At 39.9% G+C, this 19,067-nt stretch overlaps 1 protein-coding gene across 1 annotated transcript in view; it reads right to left on the reverse strand.

Moving 5' to 3' along the window:
- Positions 1-19,067, reverse strand: part of raver2 (ribonucleoprotein, PTB-binding 2) — a 249,941-nt gene that overhangs the window by 100,498 nt on the left and 130,376 nt on the right. Inside the window, 2 exon segments of the mRNA XM_055164999.1 lie at positions 9,992-10,156; positions 11,504-11,811. Coding sequence (XP_055020974.1) covers positions 9,992-10,156; positions 11,504-11,811 — 473 coding nt within the window.

Below are 19,067 nucleotides of genomic sequence, written 5' to 3' on the forward strand. Positions count from 1 at the left end.
ATCAAAATGTTTCTAGTGAAAGTGTATGGAGTTTAAAAACACAATGGAGCACTTCCTGTATTACCACATGCCACCACAAGGTGGAAAACTCCTAAATGCGCAGGGTTCGTGTGTTAAACAAGTGTGAATGAAACAAAACACAACTCTGGGTGAGTTTGTGATGAGGAAACAACATTATAACATAGATCAGAAAACAGCATGGTATGGGCCCTTTAATTAACCATAGTTGAACTGCATTCTTGCCGTACCTTGGTTTGGTTTTCTAGTCATTTAGTCTTTTCTATTGGGTGGTCTGTCTTGGTCTTAACTTTAGTTTCAGTTTCTGGTTACCGTGACGACACAACTGCCCACGTGTGTGTTCCCAAATCTGACACCAGCGGACAGATCACATCCTCCTGCAAACGGATAGGCCCATAACTCAGGGCCATAAATAAGGACATAACTACACTTTCAATACACTACATATTTAGCTGTTTTAGCCTGTCAGCGGTTGGTTGGATTCAATTTGGCTACGAAACAGTTGTCAAAAGTATCGAAAATCAGATCTTAATCAATTCTAAAACTTCTATCTAACTCATTTGAACACGTAATGATACTAAAAAAAGTCACATTCACAGGACAAAAATGAACCTTTCCTGAAACTTTAGAATGATCTTGAGCTGTATAAGAACAAGTTCAAGGTCATATAGACTAGTATAAGCCCATGGACCACTGAATTAAATGTATACTGTCTAAAGAAAGAGTATTTTTTATTTGCATTGTAGTGTCAGAATTGGACTTGAGTATTGAGTCTATTCCTTTGTATTGAAATCAGGTTTGAGATCTGAGGATTGAGACAACATGAGTACAAAATATGAAGATTGTATTTTTGTATATTCACTCTGCAAACAAAAAGTTCTATGACACTAGAGATGTCAATCGATAATCACGATTATTCAGGTCACAAAGTACCCATAAGGACTAAAAATAAAATTGTGACGATTTTAGAGACAAAAACAAGACATTTCAGTTCTAGACTTTAAAAAATATATAACTGTAAAGTGCTTTTTTATCTGGATGTTTATGTCACATTAAGACAAGACAAGATAAGATAAGAAAATTCTTTACTATCTCCCATGGGAGAAATTTGTCTTGGGACCAGAGTCATAGTAACCATAGTTGCTGGAACGGCCAGGTTTTAACGTTCTGGAATTTTACAGGCGGGTATGCGGGCAGGTAGTAATTACACACGGGCAGGTCAGGACTAAATCAGGACTAGACCAGGACTACACCAGAACTAATCTGGGATTTAAAAGAGAAAGAGAGAACCCTGATCCAGTGGAGCAGGGTGTCCGCAAAACACAATCAGGTGATGGCTTTTCTTACCTCCGTGGAGCGTGCGCCGGTCCTTTCACCCGCGGTCACCTGACAGTCTACGCAGGTGCACCTCCAAGCCCATTCTGACAGTTCTAACACTGGTTCAGTCCTGGGTTAGTCCTGGTTCAGTCTGTGGCGCGTTGTGGTGCAAAAGTCCGGCATCTCAATCAATGTTTTTTCTACTCAGTAAATAATGCCTGTGAAGTGATGACGTATTTTTGACAGTTGAGTCGTGTCTGTGAATTCATATTCGTAATGAAGAAAGCGTAACCCTTTAATTTCATTTTGTGATTGCAATTCTTGAAGTCGTAACTTTTCAGTTCATATTCTGATAAATGCTTCAGTTAGAATGCTTTTGATTTGTGTGTGAATTAAAATGAGCACAGGCGGGTAATGGGTGGAATGTTAAGGGGTCCAGGCGGGTGCGGGTTTAACTTTGATATAATCACAGGTTAACGTGTGGGTGTGGTGCAGTACTGCGCAGGTGCGGGCGGGTGCGGGTCTCCAAAAATAGACCAGTGCAGGACTCTACTTGGGACAGGGGATCATGTACTTTATCACAAAGACAGGACAACACAACAGCAAAAACACCACACAAACATCACCTTAGAACAGAAATAAATAAGAGACCAAGTATGACGACGAGTGATGCACCAACAGGACCTTTAAGTCACTCTTTACAGGCAAGCCCTTCACAGTCGTATATTTTAGTCAAGGTAAAAATCTGTGATTTAAATTTGACTGGCAGGTTACCAAACCACGTTGACATGCCATCACGTAAAATTGATTCCATACATGCTCTGAAAAACATCAGCATTACATAACATAACTTTACTGTTCAGAAAGACTCAACGAATGTAACTGTATTAAATAATAGAAATAAAACATAAGGATTACAGTTTGTACTTATTATCAGTCATTGAATATTATGGTAATGGTCACATTTTTATGCAGTGTTTTTCCACCTTCAAGGCACTCAAAGCACTTTACATCAAGGAACTCATTCACACACCAGTGCATGCAGACACTGGGGCATGGTGAGTTAAGTGTCTTGCCCAAGGACCCAACAACAGCATTCGTCTGTGGGAGCTGAAATCACACGGCCAACCTCTCAGTCACTGGATCTGACCACTCAACCAATGATGTTTATGTCAAGAGCAGGATTAGAACCGCCAACCTTCAGATCAGTGGAGAAACACTCTACCAACTGAGCTACTGTTGCATATTATCATTAAAGTATCTTGAAAATATTTTTGTAGTTGTCAATGTGGTAAAACCTTATAACTCAGACAACAATGCAGCAGTGTATTTCGACCATGGAGCCTTCATCAGGACATTAAATGATGATGTTTCTTCTCACAGTAATCACACCTCTTAAATCTGACATGGAAACATCTCTGTATATGGCACCAGTCTGATGTTGTTGACACACAACATAAATCTCACACTTGTGTTTGTTGTCTTATCTCCTGTACAACTGTCAGACCTGGCAACACCTCTGCAGGTCCAGATGGTCTGGTCTGTCCACAGCTTCAGATAAAAGCAGAGAACACCGTGAAGTATAGCACTCATCTAAACCTGTTTACTCTTCTGCAGATGATTTTTAGACCTGTTGATTGGGTGTTCCACAGTATGGCATTAAACTAATCTACTGCAAAGAAACAGGTGTCCATGGAGATACACAAGATATTGGTGGGTTTCAGATGACATCACAATTGTCCATTGGACAATATTATTTAATACAGATGGGGGTTGACTAAAATAAATATTGTTAAAATGCAGATTTTTGTTGTAATACAGTGAGTTCAAAGGTTGAGTCAATAATAGAAATGATCTTCAACATTTGTACATTTACCTTTTGAATATTTCATGGCAAAGTACAATGTAATCAATAGATTAGAGCAGCCATGTCAAACTCAGGCCGGGGGGCCAAATTTGGCTCACGATAAAATAATATTTGGCCCGCGAGATCATATGAAATATGTATTAGAGCTGCCCGCAGGCTACAGATAGACTATAGAGATATTATTTATTTAAAATTGTGTTATTATTAGGCCCAAGCGCCAGAGGCTGGCAAAGGGCCTATTAGTATCACTAAGCGATGCTTCTAGATTTATATTTTGCTTGTTCTGGATTCAGTGTTTAAGCAAAACTATTATTAAACATTTATTTTAATAAGAAAAGGTTTAACATTACATATCTCAAAAGAAGAAAAAACATGCAGATGTTGTTCAAAATTTTCAAAAAATATTCAGTTTGGCCCACAACTTAGTCCCAGTTTTTAATTTTGGCCCTCTGTAGAATTTGAGTTTGACACCCCTGGATTAGAGTGTATGAAATCATCACATTCTACAATCTAAAAACAACCAATAGAAGATACTACGTCCCGCTGTCAGATCTGTGGAGGGGCGAGTCCGCTCATGGTAAGAATGCATGTTTTTCAATGCATTTTGAGCAATGAAAAATGACACCTATAAGTGTTACATGTAAGATAGATATCAGATAGATATATCCAAACCTTTTTATGGGTTTATGTGCCACATATTTACACATTTTAACTGGATTCTTTTCTAACAAATATATGATTTCCTTTTTTGGTAATTTAGTTATAATATTTGTGCATCAATTTCTATTCTATCCATAATTAAACAACCATGTGAAATAATGGCCAAGAAAAACATCATATCATACTCATTTTGATTACTCACACCACCAACGGCAAACACAAAATAATATGATATACACAATCTTCTAATATTTCCGTTAACTCTGGCTGTATAATGATCCGATGTGAGGCTCCACATACTCGTAGTCCTACACATTGAAGCACATAGTGTACTGTACATGAAAATGCTGAACCATAGGTCAAAGCCTGCTGGCGCTGCAACAGTCGAGCAACATGAGCTAAACTCCCACAATGCATCATGGGACCTGAGTGATGTGGGTGTATTGATTTCCGTGTGGGAGCGGGGCGTACGGGTGGAGCTAAAACCAGCTCACACTCACACACGCACACACACACACACACACACACGCACACACATAAGAGTGATTTGTAAATGTGCATAAGTGGGTGGAGTAGTTCGTCGTTCAAATATCCTAAATAAATAAATGAACAGGATAGGACTTGGGGCGTGGCCAGGATCACAGCGGCCACACCTCGCCATGGAAACAGTTGCCCACGGTGATGGAGGGATTAGCCAATAGGGATGCTCGGCGCTCTGAATTTTGAATGAGGGCTTATCACCTGGTGCTCGAGCGGCTGTTAGCACTGTCACCACTGCCAAACATTTGACCTACATTTAGCAAGAATGTCATTGCTATTTTCATCTGTTATAAATGAAATATTCCGTTTTATTACCTTACATGGCTGAAAAACTACAGAGGATTTTTCAGACCACATGAAATCCTATTGTATTTCAAACCTACAAATACTTTAAGACAGAAACTGATTCACCCAAAAGGACAAAACACCGAGCCACGAACAAAGCAATGTGGTCTACTCCATTCAGTGTAGTGAAGACTGCAGTGAGAGCTACATTGGAGAAACTAAATAGCCACTTCACAAGAGGATGTACCAACACAGACGAGAGAGCAACAGTGGACCTCAGTCTGCTTTTCATCTCAGTGAGGATAGTGAGGTACAGATCTTAGCCAGAGAAAAGAATTGGTTTGAGAGGAGAGTTAAAGGCTATTTTTGTTAAGAAAGTGAATCCTTCTTTAAACAAAAACAGAGGACTCAGACACCATCTATCTCCTAATTATAAGGCAAAAGAAGAAATTCAGTTCAAGCTGCTTCTTCAGTTCTGGTGAGATGTATCCAGAAGTGAAGAAGTAGCTTGGATGAACTGCGAAACATATTTGACCAAAATAAACTTTTGTCCAGTTGCCAAATTGAATTTCTTCTTTTGCCATGGATTTCTACTTGGATGACTGAAGGATTGTACACACTCCCATTTAAAACTTGACCCTCAAATCTAATTGAAAACAAACAAAGAGAACAACAGGGTTAGCCAGGTCAGGCCCAGAGGTGTGAAAGCTCCATTATGACCCTGGATGATTCTGCTAATAAGACTCCACACTCGGTGCAGTTCAACAGGTCTAACTAACTAACTGTAAACTAGTAGGTGTGTTAGTTTCAGAGTAGTTTCAGTGTAGTTAGCTCATCCCTTCAGGCAGATAGAAGGCAGTGTCCACCAGCGTCTGACCAGAATTGAAGAAGCAGCTTGTAAGAGCTGTGAAACATATTTGACCAAAATAAACTTTTGTCCAGTTAACAAATTGAATTTCTCCTTTTGCCATGTTTTATTACCTAGAGTTGTGTTTTGTTTCTTTAACACAATTAACATGCAAACCCTTCATATTTAGGCTGTGTTCTTCTCTCAAACAGAAAACACTCTGTCCCCACCTTGTGAAGTCATGTTGTAATACACAAAGTGCTCCACTCTGTTTTTAAACCCCATACAGCTTCAATAGAACCATTCGGTAATTACAGCCCTGGAATGACCAATCTCTACCAAACAAAAAGTAAAAGGAGTTGTTAACTTTAAAACTATCACTACATGATGTCACAAGGTGGAACAGAGCATTTTGAGCTTTGGAGATGAAGGCGGACTAATAATAAAGGATTACTCAAACATGTCTCCAGTTATGTTTTTGAGGAGGTAACAACATTCTAACATGGCTTAAAGCTCACATGAGTTAATTTAGTGTCATATAGGACCTTTAATCTTCAATGAAAAAGTGGGACAATAATAAGTGGGACGAGGGACGGAGACGTAAATGGGTGTAGGACGACCAAAAGAGGAAGAGGTGGCCACCCAATGTACTGAACACGTACAGCTAACAGATAGTGTCCCTTTGTTACTGTTTCCTGGGGTGCAGAATAAATAATGTTGCTAAATATGGCAGCTTACAAGGAAAAATAAAAGAAAAAAAAAAAATTCAAGGGACTGAAAAACATCTAAAATTAATGAGTGAAGCACTAAGCTGACTGTTAATCTGAGGTGAGAGAAATGTCATTTTGTTTGTAAATGATGTGTGACCAATGAGCTCCTTTGTTTCTCGTGTGTCACTGACATAAACAGATCTGATCACACAAACATATCTGGTTCTGGCTGGAGGCGCAACGGTGGGCGTGGAGACCAGACTGAAATCCCACTGTACAATAAATACAGAGAAATATCAGGATTTACCAGGAAACAAAGTCATTATTTATTTTCTTTAAAGGTCCTATATCACACAAAATCAACTCTTGTGAGCTTTAAGCCATGTTATAATGTCTCATAACATACTGTACTTTTCAGACTATAAGGCACTCTTAAAGTTCTTTAATTTTCTCAAAAATGAAAAGTGCGCCCTATAATCCGCTGCCTCTTATGTATTAATTCTGGATGTGCTTACCTTGAACCGATTTTATGTGGTACTTGACGCTCAAAAATCTGTCAAAATGTTTTAGTACGACTTTGGTAAACTATGAAGCCGCACCGCTTGATGGATTGTCGGAGAATTATGGCTCCCGTAGTCAGGAGCCTCGCGGAGTTACTATAATGGAGTTAGTCCGACAGAAGCTCACCGCATCATGTGACCGCATCAGCACACAAGAAGCAAGATGTTTTTTCAGCACTTATAGTTTATGCAAATTAGACGTGGATTTAATTTGAGTCCTCCTCGTATGAAATAAAAAATACATTTAAATGATCCACCCACATTCGCATTCATAATTCACATTCACCAAGACAGGGAGGCAACACGGACGAATTACGCCATGATCTGCCAATGGATCACGGATGCCAGGGCTCAGGGATCAGTCTCAAGTGTCGTCCATTTGTTACGCATAAAACGCCTTCTAATCCTTATTGGGCATTGTGTATGAAAATACACTAGAGAATTCAGCATTATTGATACTGCGCTTTATATTCCAGTGTGTGAAATATATGATACGTGGTGCTGTGCTTTGTTTTCTTCAAACATATTGACTTTATTATTAATCTGTCTACATCTCCAAAGCTCAAAATGCTCTGTTCCACTTGGTGATACTGATATCATGAAAAGGTTAGTTTTCAAGTTAACAGCTCCTTTTACCTTTAGTTCAGTAGAGATTGGTAATTCCAGGGCTGTTATCATCCAAATTATCATAGTGAAGGTGTATATGGAGTTTAAAAACACAGTGGAGCACTTCTTATACTAACAGAGTGTTTTCTGTTTGAGAGAAGAACTCAGAAGAAGAACCAAATATGCAGGGTTTGTGAGTTAAACATGTGCGAATGAAACAAAACACAGATCCAGGTATGTTTGTGATGAGGAGACAACATTATAACAGATCAGAAATATCGTAACATGGGCCCTTTAATTGGGTGAAGGACACCAAAACAGAAACATGTGGTTGCCAGATGTACTGAACAACTATAGTACAAAAAGATAGTATAATTTTCTTCCTGTCTTTTTTACGCAGTATTGATAGTCTAGCTCTTAACAGCAGTACTAAACATTTATCGCACAATGGCTTCTCAAATGTGGCATATTTAATGGACTATAACCAACATAAATTGCTACACTGACAAGAGCTGCTATTAAGCCTGTCGAGTCCCGTCATGTTTTTAATGTAGAGTCAATGTAATAAACTGTCACGTAACACACATGTGGAGACAAGAGCCCGGTCCATATTTCCGGGTTATGGATTAGCTGTCATTGATCAGACTTAACAAGCGCATTAGAATGGGGGTTGCAGTTAAAAAGCAAATGGAAAATGGTCCACAAATAAAATGGTTTGAATATTGTGTTGGTTGTAGTTTTCTAGTAGTACACAAAACCTATAATCTTATATTTGCCTGGCACTGCTGATACGTTATTTTTAGACACATGCATTTTAAAGTCATTTAGTAACATACTGAATAAACTCTAAGTACTTCATACCTTTTATTTGCATGTATTAAGGCATATATGAAAGTACATTTTGGATTGCATTCCCACTATGCTTAAAACTCATCCTACAAAGGCTAAATATACACACCTCTCATTTTTTTTCTTACTATTTTCTACATTTTATACACATATAGAAGACATCAAATATATGAAGCAAGATACACAGAATTGTTTAGTAAAGAAAAAAAGTTAAATAACTCTACTAAATATTTTTTGACAAAGCAAATGGTGGCTAATTTGAGGATTTGGCTATAAAATATATACCGTATTTTTCGGACTATAAGTCGTATTTTTTTCATGGTTTGGGTGTTTCCTGCGATTTATACTCCAGTGGGACTTCTACAGTCATTCTACATTCTGCAGAATGCAGAAGGGTCATAGAGTGTGAGTAAACCTGTCTTAACTTGAGACAATCCAACCACAGACACTGATTTGTATCATGTTTCTCTCAAATGCGGAAAGACATCTCCTTTCCAAAAATCATTCAGAACAAAATATGTGACTGCTTTTGCATCTGCGTATCAGTCATTCATTCGTTTTTCAAAATAAAACCAAATATAAGAAAATGAAAAAAAAAAAAAAAAACAGTTTTCTTCATTATTTGTCTCCAAAACCAAAATGAAAAAAAAAAACAGAAGTTTTTTTCAGTTTTCGATTTGGTGTTTCAATGAATAATGGAAAAGACAGATAAGAGCTGTTTCCCATTTCTGTGACTTAAACTGCAATGCTGGACTAAACCAGGACTGAACCCGGACTGAACCAGGACTAAACCTGGACTGAACCAGGACTGAGTGTCAGGACGGGCCAGAGGTGCGCCCGTGTAGACTGTTGGGTGATCAGGACTAAGACTGAGACCAGACCAGGACCAGAGCAGGACTAAGAAGGGGATCAGACCAGAACTGAGACCAGGACTGAGTCCGAGACTGAGACTGGGACCAGACCAGGACTGAGACCTGGACCAGACCGGAACCAGACTGGGCCTGAGACCGGGACCAGACTGGGACCAGACCAGGACCAGACCAGGACTGAGACGGGGATCAGACCAGAAGTGAGACCAGGACTGAAACCGGTTTAGTCCTGGTTCAGTTCTGGTTTAGACCTGGTTTAGTCCTGTTTTAGTCCTGGTTCATTCCGTATGTGGCGCAAAAGTCCGGCATCGCAGTTTAAGTCACGGAAAGGGCTGTTATCCATTTTTTCCATTATTCATTTAAACACAAAATCAAAAACAAAACAAAAAATAATCGTTATCCGTTTTTTCATTTGGGTTTTGGAGACAAGTTGTTTTCTTATTTTTGGTTTTATATTGAAAAACGAATGATACATGGATTCTTTTACCTGAGATAAATAAGAGTTTGGTGCTTCAGTTTTAACTCATTTTTTTTACATGTAAGCAGAAAGGTTTGTTTTGACACCACTCTCTGATTGGTCAATCCACCTGTCAATCACACCATCTGGAATCGTTGAGACAGGACACAGCTCCGTACCCACTCATCTTTGTAAAATTTTGTTAAAGCGTGTGGTTCTGGCTGATCTGGCAACACAGAACCCACTACTCTGCTGGCCAAACTAAATTAATTTTCTATGGTGATTGAACATGTCAATTAAATCCATTGGCAGCAGTGAGGGAAGTTTCAAATTGAATCCAGTCCACAACCTTCGCGCTGATAGTGAGAGGCTCGTAATTAAAAAGGCTGGTGTAGTGTTGGCGTACCTGACAGAAGACGGGCTTGTATGTCTCGGAGAAGAGCTGCGTAAACTCCTCGGAGTCGCAGAGGTCCAGGGGCAGTCTGTCCACACACACACATTTGGAGTGAAGGCTCTCCTCCTGACTCAGCTGGTTCACATCCATCCACTGCACCATCAGAGACCGGTCACCCTAAACAACACAGAAAATATAAACACTTTTACACAAACACAGATCCATAAGCAACTACACAGAGACCTAAATACTTCTGCCATGTCAATCACTATTTCATCTTTGCACTGTTTCTCCTGACCCACCTATTGTTACTACATTTTTTTCTATATTTTTTACTTGTACATATATTTTGAAATACTAGTAATTAGGGGTGTAATGGTACATGTATCTGTGCTGAACCATTTCGGTACGGGATGTTTGGTTTGGGGGCTGTGCATGAGTGAGTTCGACTCAGCTCTTTAATATTCACGAGTTAACTCTTCTGTGATTGGGTTGGCAGTGTTTCCTGCAGCGCTTTATAGTTAGGGTGGCCACTTTGACAACGATTTCCCCCGCCTTGACTATGTCCCTCCGAACCACATGAATCCTTGTAAAACTGCAGTTGTGACAACTGCCCCGGTCCTCACTTTCGCCTTTCGCCAGAACGGGATCTCCGCCTTCAACGTCTATTATTTTCAGCCGCTGGGGGGACATTACAACTGCAGCAGATCTGTGATGAAGTTGTTTTTTCTGGCCAAAAATATGAAGATTGAGTAAAACTTCATGCTGGAACAGTTAGTGCTGTGCTTTACTTTAAAAAAAAGTTTTGTTTACTGTTTACAAATAATTTATTTTTTATAACATTTCAGCAGCACTGTGTATTTATTTTATTTTCCTGTTTGTATAATGTTAAAACAAATTGTTGGTTTAATAAACACACAAATAAACAACAAGGAAATGGCTTTACATTTTGTTCCCATACTGTACCGAAAATGAACCGTAAAACCAAGGTACCGGGCCGTGATTTCTGTGTACGGTCACACCCCTACTAGATATTATGCCTTATTTGACACCAGCCTCTCTATTTTTGCCACTTATTTTGAATTTATTACTAACAAATATATTTTTGCTCTTTGTTATTATAATATATTGTGATGTATGAGCTACTGTGAACAAATAATTTCCCTTGTGGATCAGTAAAGTAAAGTTTGCCTAAGTCGAAGTCTAAGTTTAAATTGTAGACGTTGGATTTTTATTTGTTCTTTATTTTAGTGTTATGCCAACATAGTAGAAAAATAGTAGTAAAAGTAAGCTTATCTCCTTCGGCAAGGTCAGAAATTGTGCATTTTGAGAACATATTTTCAAACTGAATCTGATTTTAGAACTACTATTATACTCTACGTGTGTGTGAAATGTGCATTAAGTGTACTACCAGAGATACTTTTATGCCTTTTGTCTTCATTAATCAACTTGAAATAAATAAATTTAATGAATTTTGTCATTTTTAAATAAAGTAAACCAAACTGAACCAACACACACACATACCAGCGGTCTCCCCAGTAGCTCGGATCTGGCCCGTGAGGCTGAGTCCTTCTTCATGTACTCCACAAACCCATATCCTTTGGAGTGCCCCGTCAGCTCGCTGTACACCAGGAAGGAGCGCTCGATGTTTCCGTAGGCGCGCACCAGCTCCTCAAACTGCTGGGCGGTGTAGGTATGGGGCAGGTTGGTGACGCAGAGCAGAGAGTCTGTGGGCTGCAGGGTCACGTTGATCAAGCGCCCGCGAACAGTGCTGTGGTGGAGGGAGCGGATGGCATCCTGAGCCTGGTCCCCGTTCAGCAAAGTCACAAAGGCTAGAGGAGGACACATGATGGAGACCAAGATGGAGGACGGGACAAAAACAGTAAAAGACACATGAACAAGAGACATCAGACATCGAGAACATCCAAAAGGAAAAAAGGGGGCATAGGGAGGAAAGATGGAGGTGCGTACAAGCAATAGAAAGTAAAAAAATGGCGGGCAAAATGTGGAAAAGGAACAGATTTGAAGGGAGGTTGAAGCATGCTCAACACAGATCACAGTTATAGAGACAGACACACAGATACACAGAGAGAAAGACAACACATTAGCCAGAAAAGCCAAAAGGGAGGAAGGTACTATGTGGGGAGTGCACTGTGACACACACATATACACCTATATGTCAGTGAGCTACACTAGTCACAACCAGGATCGAGGCAGGAGATAGTGTAGTGTCAAACTAGTCATGGGCCTCTTGTAGTACAAATGTCACATATAGTATATTACATGTGTCAAAATTATTCGTATCAGCCTACATAAGACAGCAAGGCAGTGGACACCCCAGAAAATAAGAAAAAACAAAAACAAAAACATATTCATCATCTCTGGTAAGGTAGTTAAAGGTCCAATATTCCCAGTGGTGTAGTGGAGATTTTTTTTTTTTTTAAGTGGGGGTATGTAATTCGTGACTCCTCACTTTTCAGTACAAATATAAAGGTGCCAGGTCATTTTTACTTAAAACGATGCAGAATCATGTTGTTAATATTAATGCCGCTCATGATCACCTACAGAACATAAATCATAGACTACAACACATGAACCAGGTCTAAACCAGGACTGAACCAGGACTGAACCAGGTCTAAACCAGGACTAAATCAGAACTAAACTAGGACTAAACCAGGACTGAAACAAGACTGAACCAGGACTAAACCAGGACTGAAACTAAACTGAAGGAGGACTAAACCAGGACTGAACCAGGACAGGACCAGGTCTAAACCAGGTCTAAATCAGGAGTAAACCAGGAGTAAACCAGGTCTAAACCAGGTCTAAACCAGGAATGAACCAGGACTAAACCAGGACTAAACCAGGACTGAACCAGGACAGGACCAGGTCTAAACCAGGTCTAAATCAGGAGTAAACCAGGAGTAAACCAGGTCTAAACCAGGTCTAAACCAGGTCTAAACCAGGAATGAACCAGGACTAAACCAGGACTAAACCAGGATTCAATCAGGACTAAACCAGGACTAAACTAGGACTGAAACTAAACTGAACGAGGACTAAACCAGGACTGAACCAGAACAGGACCAGGTCTAAACCAGGTCTAAATCAGGAGTAAACCAGGAGTAAACCAGGTCTAAACCAGGTCTAAACCAGGACTGAAACCAGGACTAAACCAGGATTCAATCAGGACTAAACCAGGACTAAACCAGGACTGAACCAGGATTGAATCAGGACTAAACCAGGACTAAACCAGGATTCAATCAGGACTAAACCAGGACTAAACCAGGATTCAATCAGGACTAAACCAGGACTAAACCAGGACTGAACCAGGATTGAATCAGGACTAAACCAGGACTAAACCAGGACTAAACCAGGATTGAATCAGGACTAAACCAGGAGTGAACCAGGATTGAATCAGGACTGAACCAGTTTTAAACCAGGTCTAAACCCGGACTAGACCATGACTAAACCAGGACAAAACCAGGACTAATCTTGGACTTGACAGAGTGAGAGGGAGAACCCCGAGCCCACGGAGCAAAGCGTCCGCAAAGTAAAGCTCAATGGGGCGACGGCTGTGCTTTGCCCCATGGGGTGCAGGGCTCTATACAGGTCCTTTCACCTGCGATTACCTGACAGTCTACACGGGCTCATCTCCGGGCCCGTCCTGAGACTCAGTCCTGGTTCAGTCCTGGTTCAGTCCTGGTTCAGTCCTGGTTCAGTCCTGGTCCCTCATGTTTCAGGTCACTATAGGACAGTAGTGCAGACATCATGAGCCTATGCAGGTTGTTTTCATCATTGCCAACAGCTGCTGTTTGTCATTTAAGTTGTAGCTATTTTCTATTTTTTTTTATATCTCACGTTGGGAGTAGTGTGTTTACCCTCCCGTACCACTCCCACTACACCCCTGTTGTTACCTTATCAAAAACAGACCTGGAGTTGTGTTTTGTTTCATTCACACATGTCTGAGTAAGCCTGCACTGTTAGTCTGCTTTTATCTCTCACAAAGCTCAAAATGCTCTGCTCTGTTGTGATGAAGTAGTTTTCAAGTTACCAGTTACTACTTGTTCAGTAGAGACATTTCCAGGTCTGAAATTATCCAAATGATTCTTAGTGAAGGTGTATGGAGTTCAAAAACACAGTGGAGCACTTCCAGCATTACCACATGACATCATGAGAAGACATAACAGTTTCAGAGAAGAACTCAGCCTAAATATGCAGGGTTTGTGTGTTAAACATGTGTGAATGAAACAAAACACAAATCCAGGTACATGTTTTGATGAGGAAACAACATAACATAAATTGGAAAAAAAACTTAATATGGACCCTTAAAAAAAATGCAATTTACTTCAAAATATAGCTTTGATTTTGATATTAAAACATGTTTAACTGCACCTTTTAACTTGTTCGTGCAGAGAACTGTCGTGTTCTGTCTGTCTTATGAGTATTTTTCTGTGGCAGGCTGTGTATTTACGACAAATGTGACAAAGTGATCTTGAGAATTAGTTCAATGGATTTGGTATTTATTATGTTTCATTTCATGTTTTGTACAATTTATTTTTGAAGTTAAATTTGCACATCTGAATAATTATCGATGTTTGTGTAATCCCTGCTTCTCTGTGCTACAGCAAAACACGTTCTATAGATTTCTAAATGTGGGTAAATGACTCCACTGATACGTCTGAGCACAGCACACTGTAAACATGCTCTGCCTTTGTGTGCGCTAAAAGGTTTCCTCTGTTGTATCAATGGGAGCTCTAAGCGTCTAACATTATATTTGAGTTCTCATGATTGAGTTTAAAGAGGCTCTGGCCTGCTGTAATGTGCTTTAATGTGATGTTGAGATGAAGCTGCTCTGTTACTGTAAGTGTGACCTGATGGATCTGTGCTGGGCCTCGCTCGGCTTTTATTCAATAGATCACGCACACTGCACACTCACCTACTGAAGGTAAACATGACAAATATGCGTGGTTCAATACAATGTGTAAAGGGCAACTATGCAGCAGAACAGATTTGTTTCAACATGGGGTTTTATTACAAAGTCAAAGTAATGTTTTGATAGTCAAAGCGATTTCTAAGTTTAAATCTGGGGTATCTGATTTTCAAACACTTGGAGGAGGATGGTATTAAAATCTCATTTGTTTCTAACTCTCACAAATCCTTTGGCACATCGCTAGTATTCACAGACGCACATCTTCAGATCATCTCACCATAGACACACACACACACACACACAGCTCTCTCTGACCCTGGGCTCAGACTGCAGGAGGTCCAGCTCTGGTGCATTGGTCTGAACGTGAACATGGTCTTGTGTGTCGTTTCAAAGACAGTGACCAAACAGATCAACACCACAGCAGCTCAGCAGAGTCTCACTCTGAGTGTCACATCACAACACAACTGCTCTGACTCTGCAGTCACAGCTGGACCAGGTGCGGTCTGAGCGAGGCAATACAAGGCTACTTTAACTTCTTGGGTTCTTTTACAGTCAAGTGTATTTACCTTGTTGTTATACCTTCTTGTACCTTGTACCTTGTTGTTACCTTGACATGTTTCGGCTGCTGCTGCAAGTCATCTTCAGAACTGTCCCGGGGTTGGAGGTGACGTGTCGTATATAAACTGCTCTTACTTCCTGTAGGCGTGGTCAGCCTGATGGACCCAGCAGGTCGCTCAGACTGAAAAACGCCTCCCACAGCCTGGTGTTATCTGGAAAAGGGTGTCCCAGGTGTGTGAAAGGAGGAACACTCCATCATCATGGTTAATGTTGTCCGTGCCTTCCTGATTTAAATGGCCTCATTGATCCAGCGTTTGAACTTCTTGTTTTTCGATCCAATGACCCGAGCCTCGTCCCAATCCATAATTTCTTTTACAGTGGTTTGACATGGTGTATTTTAGGTTTTCCTGCTCTGCTTTGTCTTTTTGTGTTCTGGTGAGTCAGTTCTGAAGATGGCTTGCAGCTACTAGGCAAAACTTGTCAAGAAGGTAAATATACTTTATTGTATTGTCTGTAACAAGAACCCAAGAAGTTAATTTACAAAATACAATAAAATGAACATCTTTGGCTTAATACAAGGATATGTTTATATGATGACGGTCTGAACAGAAGACGCAAAAGTGGTGTTGCGTCTTCACTTTTTTTTCGGAAATTTGCGTGCATAAGTGACGCAAAAGTGTGTGGAATTTGACGCATGGAAATGATCCGACATGTTTGTTTCTGTGTGCTGTATGTATGTGACGTAAATGCGTGCGCGATGTGAGCAGATCTGATCAGAGTTTTGTGTCTTGCGCAGTGTAGATGGAAACGCTACGGCAGAGCGTATTCAGCTTTTCCACTCTGGAGGATGGTTTCAGATTTTTGCATTTTTAAGCCCCGAAAATGCCTAAAGCTGTCTGAACTAACGAAAGGCACTTCCGATAAAATATTTTGTCATTTTTACCCGCAAATGTTCTCATGTAAACAGGCCCCAAGTGTTTAAAAATATTTTACAGTTAGGTTTCAAACTGCACGCAGAAGTCTGATTTTGTCACAAAGTACTGCTTTCGTAAAACACAACAGAATGTTCTTATTTGCATGAAACAAGTTGGAAAACACAACATTAAAGGTGCACCGCGTAACCTTTGTGGTGTGGGTGAACTGTCAGGCATTTACAAAGCGCAATGGTTAAATTAAAAGCAGATTCATTTTTCAAATCAAATGTACACCTAAGCCCAAGTCTTTGGCCCGTCTCACAACTTGAGTGATTGTGGTGCTGTTTAATATATAGCGGGAGAATTGCATACAAAGTGAAATGAAAAGTGCAGAGGAGAGCACTGTATCCTGTGTATTAGCTAAGTGGTGGGAGCTGAGCCCGGGCCTGGCCATTGATTTACACTGGGCTAAATTTATGTGGAAAGAGGAGTGAATCAGCGTTCCCATCAGCGCACTGACTTTCCACCGCACAGGCACGACCGCAAGGATACATTAGATTAAACAAATATATTGGGTTTGATTTGGGCTGTTTATAAGAAGTGGTTTGTGATGTAAATGTGGGACAGGGTGAAGCGGTGACACAGCAGATGTTGGAGATCACATGGAGCTGTTTTGGTTCAGAGACGGCTGTGCGGGTACGGCAGGGTGATACAAGGAACACACTCTGATACAAGAACATTTAAATGCAGCAGTTAAAGAAGACGACATGACGCTTTGGCCAGATATTTAGAGTTAAATATTAAACACAGCGGATTCTTCTGCGCTTTAAAGCATGTTCAAATGTACAGCTTCAAATGATCCAAATGATTCTAGTGAAGATGTGTGAAGTTAAAAACACAGTGGAGCACTTCCTGTATTACCGCATGACATCACAAGGTGGAAGAGATTGTTTTCAGTTTGAGAGAAACCGAAATACGGAGGATTTGTGTGTTTAACATGTGAATATCTATTTTATTTTATTTTATTTTTTTTATGCTCCTGAATTTTATTTTTATTTATTTATTTTTTTTACGCTCCTGAACTTTTTTTTTTTTTTTTTTTTTTGATGCTCCTGATTTTTTTTTTTTTGATTTTTTTTTTGACACTCCTGAACTTTATTTTTTTTTTTGACTGAAAAAAATTCGCATCCACACACGTGTCGGATCAATAATTATTCATGTCCAGGCGACAACAGAGCAAGTGAATACGACGTAATACATGTGCCACACCTGTATGTGGCGCTGTTAACAATGATAATAATATTTAATAATGCAGATCTCATCACCATTTTTATTTTTTTTTTTACTTTAAGGTAATTCAGTCTATTTTACATGTATCTCAGAAATACAGACGTTTTGTTTTGCAAAAGTTAAACATAAATTTTAGTTTTTAGCCATAAGATTTAGATGAGAATTATTACAATAACTTGGTCTCAAATTCCAACAGTTTAAATTACTTGTGCGTAATCTTTGTTATTGATTCGTTTGCGTAATCTGCGTGGTGTGTGTTGTTAGCATTAGCATCAGCAGCGTGTCTTGGTTGCTGGGCGACGGGAGCGGCTCCATGGGTTACACCTGTATCATTTCAGCCACGGCCTTGCGGTCAGCAGAGGGTCGTTCAAGGGCTGTGATGTCATCATTTTCCAAACGCTGCGGTTTGCTTGTCCTCACAACACAACGCCGGCATTCTCAGATTTCTCCACTCTGGAACCCGTTCTCACAAAACACCGTTTTCGTCCACCTGAAACTCCGGCTCCGTGTGGACGAGAGACTAAAACGAATGCAAACTTCAACATTTCAACCAAAAAACTTTGTCATGTGGACAGATCCTAACAGTGTCAAAAGTGCAGAACGAACACCCTTCTGACACTTCTGATACTTTTTGACTGCTTTCTTATAATAAATAAAACAATAGATTCACAACAGAACAGCTACTTTAAAGGTGCACTATGTAACTTTTCTGATGGAGGGTCTGTCAAAAGCTTTTCTCCATAGAGATGTTACTGCTTTATCTGGAATGTTTCACAGTATGGTATTAAACTTTTCTATCTTCATGGAGACCAACCCAGGCCAAATTACAGGTCAGATCTGTGGAGAGGCGACCCCGCTCATGATCAGAATGCCTGTTTTTCTAGATATTGTTGAGCTATAAAACCACCTGTAATGTCATAAATGTTAGATAGAGCTTTAATGTCATACTGTGGAACATTCCAGGCAGAGCAATGACATATCCAACAACAAGCAGGTGACAGACCTTTAACTAAAAAGTTACACAGTGCACCTTTAATATAATCTTGTAAACAATATATTACCAGCCTTAAATTGAGTAACAAAAGTTGAGGATATTAAACTAGAGGAAAATCATATCTACAGTGATTATAATGTAAACTTCTTGTGTCCTGCCCACAGGCTCATTTTGAATGGTTCCAGGTGTCTTTTATAACAGCAAATGCACATTACGTAATTACTGAACACACATTTTCAGGTTTATGAAAACCTGTTGCGACAAAACACCTGTTGCCAGATTCCCTGAGTGCTTAAAAGGCTTCATAGAGTGCTAACAGATAAAGGTGCATTCTGTAACTTTTTGGATGTGGGATTGTGCCATGAAGGTGTTATCGCTTTGCCTTAAAGGTCCAATATTACACAA

The sequence above is a fragment of the Boleophthalmus pectinirostris genome, unplaced genomic scaffold (genome assembly GCF_026225935.1).
Source record: "Boleophthalmus pectinirostris isolate CB_2022bp ecotype Guang Dong unplaced genomic scaffold, ASM2622593v1 HiC_scaffold_7, whole genome shotgun sequence".
Lineage (NCBI taxonomy): Eukaryota > Metazoa > Chordata > Actinopteri > Gobiiformes > Gobiidae > Boleophthalmus > Boleophthalmus pectinirostris.